This window comes from Urocitellus parryii, chromosome 5 (assembly GCF_045843805.1).
Source record: "Urocitellus parryii isolate mUroPar1 chromosome 5, mUroPar1.hap1, whole genome shotgun sequence".
NCBI classification, from domain to species: Eukaryota; Metazoa; Chordata; class Mammalia; order Rodentia; family Sciuridae; genus Urocitellus; species Urocitellus parryii.
Window position 1 is genome coordinate 60,304,596 of NC_135535.1, and position 5,622 is coordinate 60,310,217.

At 33.1% G+C, this 5,622-nt stretch overlaps 1 protein-coding gene across 1 annotated transcript; it reads left to right on the top strand.

The window, feature by feature from the left end:
* Positions 1–3,444: 3,444 nt before the first annotated feature.
* On the top strand, positions 3,445–4,383 carry LOC144254991 (olfactory receptor 6C2-like; the record flags this gene model as incomplete). The annotated part of the gene is made up of 1 exon (XM_077799049.1): positions 3,445–4,383. A coding segment is annotated over one exon (939 nt), but the record flags the coding sequence as incomplete, so codon positions are not given.
* Positions 4,384–5,622: the final 1,239 nt, after the last annotated feature.

Below are 5,622 nucleotides of genomic sequence, written 5' to 3' on the forward strand. Positions count from 1 at the left end.
AACATAACATGTACTCTCTTTCTTTTTTTCGTGCCCAAAATAGCAGTGCTAATAATGGCACCATGTTGCACAGCAGATCTCTAGACTTACTTATCTTCCATACTGAAATTTTATAGCCACTGAACAACTCTCCATTTCCCCTTCCTCTGCTCCTGGCCACCACCCTTCTGATCTCTGTTTGCTTGAATCTGACTATGTTAAATACTCACAAAAGTGGAATCATACTACACTTGACCTTCTGTAACTCATTTCACTTTGATAATGTCTTCCAGATTATTCACGTTGTTGCATATTGCAGGGATTCTTTCTTTTTAAAGTTTAATAATATTCCATAGTATGTGTGTATGCATGTGTCACATTTTCTTTTAATCCATTTATGTATTGATTGTAAATCTGGCTTGTTTCCACGTCTTTGCTATTTTCAAATTTGTTGCTATGAACACCAAAATGCAGATTTTTCTCTGGGCTAGTTATTTATATTCTTTTGGAAATATGACAAAAGTGGGATTGCTAGATTATACAGCCATTCTATTGCTAGTTTTCTGAGGAAACTTCATAATGTTTTCTATAGTAACTATTCCAGGTTACATTCCTATCAAAAGGGTGCACAGATTCTAATTTCTCCACATCCTCATAAAAACATATAGTAGCTGTTGTTAATGTGTATCATAAGAGATATAAGGTGACATCTGATTGTAGTTTACAACTTAGTATGAGCTGTTAGGAAGCTGAGTAGTCAGATTTTTTTTTTAAATGTACGACTCCAAACACCCAAGATTTCCAGTGTAACAAAGAACGTACATTTCTTCATCTGTACCTGGTTCCTGTTCACTGCAAAAGAAAAAATCACTACTATTGTACCTTACCTCAAAACTGTTGGATCCTAAGAAATTTATCATTCAATCATATTTTAAGTGCATCAATGGACTAGAAGAATGGAGAAAGGAGAAGGAAACCTGGCCAGGCAAAGGAAAGTGGAATAACAGTTTTTCAGACTGTGACTGTTCTAGGCCATAGAAATGTGATGACATTATTTTTCCCTTACAAAAGGTAGGTTTATTTATTTATCTCTATGGCAAGCATTTTTCTCTACAAACCCTATCACTGAATTTGCTTATGAAAAATACAGAAAACTAGATGGCTAAATGAACATCCTAATATGAATAAAAGAAGTGAATAGATTTAAAATATGAACATGAAAATGTTTTATCACTAATGACTTTCTGGTTATATCAGAAAATATCCTTGGAGTGTCCGTGTGACAGAAATGTTTTTTGTATATAGATAGAAAAGTAAATTAAACAACGAAGAAAAAAACTATCTTGGTTACAATCTCAGGATTTCATAGCATTTCTAATCTTCCAGACATTGCCATGAAAGCCTTTTAGCTATGAGTATTATCTGAAATATTCTCTACTTTTAGAAGGATGGAAACACAAATTACAATTACATAAAGGTACATTAATTAAATTATTTCTTCCAACATTATTAAACATGTGTAATATATCAGGTACTGTGTTTGTAGGCACAAAATATACAACAAAAAAGAACAAATTCCATGTTTTTAGAGTACATTTTTTATTGACCCAAACAATCTATTCATCTTGAGAATATTCAGGTACTTTTGGACTTCTTGAATGTATCTGTTCATATTATCTATGTGGATCATTATCGATTTTAATAAGATCAAACAAAATCTCTTTGAGAATATTAAATTTTTAGACATGCAATAGGAGGCATAAGTCTCAAAAAAGAATAATATCAGAAATCAAAATATTTAGTAGGTGGTATAAGCATCAAACAAATCAGAAGGTGAAATAATTGCAGTATCAAAATTTGATATATGGGAAGCCAATACTGTAAAAAAAAAAGGTGGGAATCCTAAGTTCCTAACAAGGAATAAGCCAGGAAAGAGTTAATCAGAAACTAGAAATAAACAGCAGCTGCAGAGAGAGAATTAGTTATTAAGGGTAAAGGAATGGGTAGTACACAGAATGGGGAAAACCCTGGAAAAGTAGAATCTTTAAAGTTTACAACTGGGCATATTCAGGCCTTTTATTTTAAAATGTTTTCAAAATGAAAGATTAGTTTGAAGCACATATAAAAGAAAAACTTTGAACCAACTGACCAGAATAGGCATTAAAGAAGTATAAATCTCCCCAGTACTGCTTTGTTTTGTCCCTAAATTTAGTATATAAGCCAAATATAAAGAAATTTAAGAGCACATAAATGTTTTTGTTTCTACTTTAGAAAAATTTATAGAAACATACAGGAGAAATGTAATTACCATGTACAGCATAATATAATGTGATATACTCCATGAATGGATTAAAAACAGGTACTTGGAAATACCACAAGAGCATAATTTCATATGTTTTGGGTTCATGAATGAAGATTTCCTGAGAATACTAATACCTATGAAGGACTAATAGGCATTAATCAAAAGTTAGCCTGTGCAGAGGAGAAACCATGTAGAAAATATGAAGAATTTCAAGTTGTCAGTGTTATTAGAACTTAAACCATAAGGAAGACAGGTAAGAAAATGACAAGTATTGAAATGAGAAAATCAAAGCAGATACTTTCCGTTAGCCTTGCAGGTTAAACAAAAAGATAATTCTTTCTATATCAAAAAATAATTAACACTGGAAGAAGATAAGGTAAATCATTTAGAGCATATGGTAATTGAGATGTGGACATACAACTTGTTATGTTTAGAGCATCCTTAGATTTGGTATCTGTGGAGTATCCTACAGATGCCCAGGGATGACCCATGTGCTTAATGAATTTTTATACAAAATAAAAGTGAATCAGTTAAATCATTCATGAAGAGTATAAAGAAAAAAGAATAACAAATAGAACACAATAAGTGAGAGGTCTGAAAATAGAATATTGGGGAAAACCAATATTTCATACATGAATACAAAAGAGAGGGCTAAAAAGAGAGATGATAAAAATAATAATATAAACCTAGAAAGAAAATAAAAAAGATGCCATGGGATTAAGCTAAAGAATGACCAAACTTTGCTTTTTAATGCTGTGGCAATTTCAGGCAAGACGAAATCTAAAATATGTCATTGGCTTCAACAGAAATTCGGGAAGCTATAGGGAATTGCAAGTGAAAGTCCCACGTAGCCAGTTCACTCTATAGGTAAAATAGTTGTACGTCAAAACGTCCATATGTGCTAGAGTTTCCACTATAAGAAATTCTGTTTTGGTCACTGTCATTTATTTGTTTTCCAGGAGAAAATATATCTTATCCTTACAACAATCACCAGGTAGTAAGAAGTGAAGAGAATCCATGCTCTTAGATATCTGGATATGCCCTGTATCCAAGGTTTGCCTTAGACAAAGAAATGTTAGCCATCCATAAAATGACATCTTTCACTAACCTGTCTGGAAATCCAGTCCATGTAATGATTCCTATGTGACAAATTAATATGACAAATCAACTACATTTGCAAATTCATCCTGCTGGGACTGACAGATGACCCAAAACTGAAAGTTTTGCTTTTTATCTTACTGTTGCTCACCTACATGTTGAGTGTAACAGGGAACCTGACAATTATCACCCTCACACTGGTGAATCCCCATCTGAAGACACCTATGTACTTCTTCCTCAGAAACTTTTCCTTCCTAGAAGTTTCATTTACTACTGTCTGTATCCCTCGATTCCTGTATAGTTTATCAACTGGAGACAATACTGTTACCTACAATGCTTGTGCAAGTCAAGTATTTTTTGTTTTTCTCTTTGGAGCAACAGAATTTTTTCTCCTGGCAGCCATGTCCTATGATCGCTATGTGGCCATCTGTAAACCCCTTCATTATATGACCATCATGAACAACAGAATGTGCACCTTATTAGTCCTCTCCTGCTGGGTAGCTGGCTTGATGATTATTGTCCCACCTCTTAGCTTAGGCCTCCAGCTTGAATTCTGTGATTCTAATGTCATTGATCATTTCATCTGTGATGCAAGTCCCCTCCTAAAGATCACATGCTCAGACACATGGATATTAGAACATTTGGTTCTATTTGTGGCTGCATTTGGTCTTATTATTACCCTAGTTTGTGTGGTTCTGTCCTACACATACATCATCAGGACCATTCTGAGATTCCCCTCTGTTCAGCAAAGGAAAAAGGCCTTTTCCACCTGCTCATCCCACATGATTGTGATTTCCATCACCTATGGCAGCTGCATCTTCATCTACATCATGCCATCACCAAAGGAAGAGGTGTCCATAAATAAAGGCATCTCAGTTCTCACCACTTTTGTAGCGCCCTTGCTGAACCCTTTCATTTATACCTTGAGGAACAAGCAAGTGAAACTCTCTTTCAATGACTCCATAAAGAAGATTGTATTACTCTCAAAGAAGCAGGAGCTTTGATGAATCAAAGGAAAATAAAACATTCTGCAACTGTTTTACTGCTGTTCTCACTTACTTCAAGGTTTCCTTTCTACATTTCATTCACATTAGCCTTCTCTAAGACATTTCATATTTAATCCTGATCTCATCTTTATTACAGCTCTTTATTACTTTAAAGTGCATTCATGAATTGTGTTTTCCTTCATAGTGAAACTGAAAAATATAATATTCATGATCATGATAGCAACTCTGTAATAGATTTAATATTATTGCTAGGTTTTGCTTCTACATAAATTTCTTATATTCATTATTACCTGAATTGTTTTACTTCTTTTTGCTGGCTTTCACAAGAAAAATTAATATAACTATGACTTTAAAAACAATTTCATGCTGGGTGTAGTGGTGGACACCTATAATTCCAGTGGCTCAGGAGGCTGGGGCAGTATTATAACAAGTTCAAACCAGGCTCATCAACTTATCAAGAATCATTCTCAAAATATAAAATAAAAAAGGCTGGGGATGTAGTTCAGTGGTTAAGCATGTGTGGGTTCACTCTGATGCAAACAAACAAAAAGACCAATTTCATGGGAGTAGAACTTTTCTAATTACAGTTATTACTTAAGGAAAAGGCAATATCAAAATCTCAAATTTTTATAAAACATTTCTAAAAAAAAGCAAATGTGGGCTTAGAAATGACACTTTCTGAGGAATTTTACCTCACTTATGCCATGATTCAGAAATCTATATCCATGTTGTAAACTAGCTAATATTATTTTTTCTCTTTTATTACTTATTCCATTTAATTTTGGTAAAGTTTGCTCATTGATTTATGTGAGACAATATTCTTTGCAAATAAACATTAAAGATAAAAATTAATTAAGAAAAAATATTTAAGTCATTAAAAGTATGAGGAAAAGTTATAAAATCTAGGAAAATTCTGCTTAGCTTAGGGATAGAAAAAAGTACTTCACATATGCCATGAATTATTATTATTATGAATTTATTTTGTGGCCGCTTTTAATATATCATAACTTCATGGTTCATATTTTGTTTCCTTTTCCTAATAATCAGATAATCATCTGTCACATAATAAGTAGCATAGTTCCCTGCAGTTCCCAATTCACTCACTGTAAAAAAAATAACTCGTTACTTTTCCTTTTAGCAGTTATTGACCTAGGGTTGATATAAAGTAAGTGCACCAAGTAAGGCACAAAATTTGATTTCTTTTGACATCATATTTACATTCATAAAATCATCACC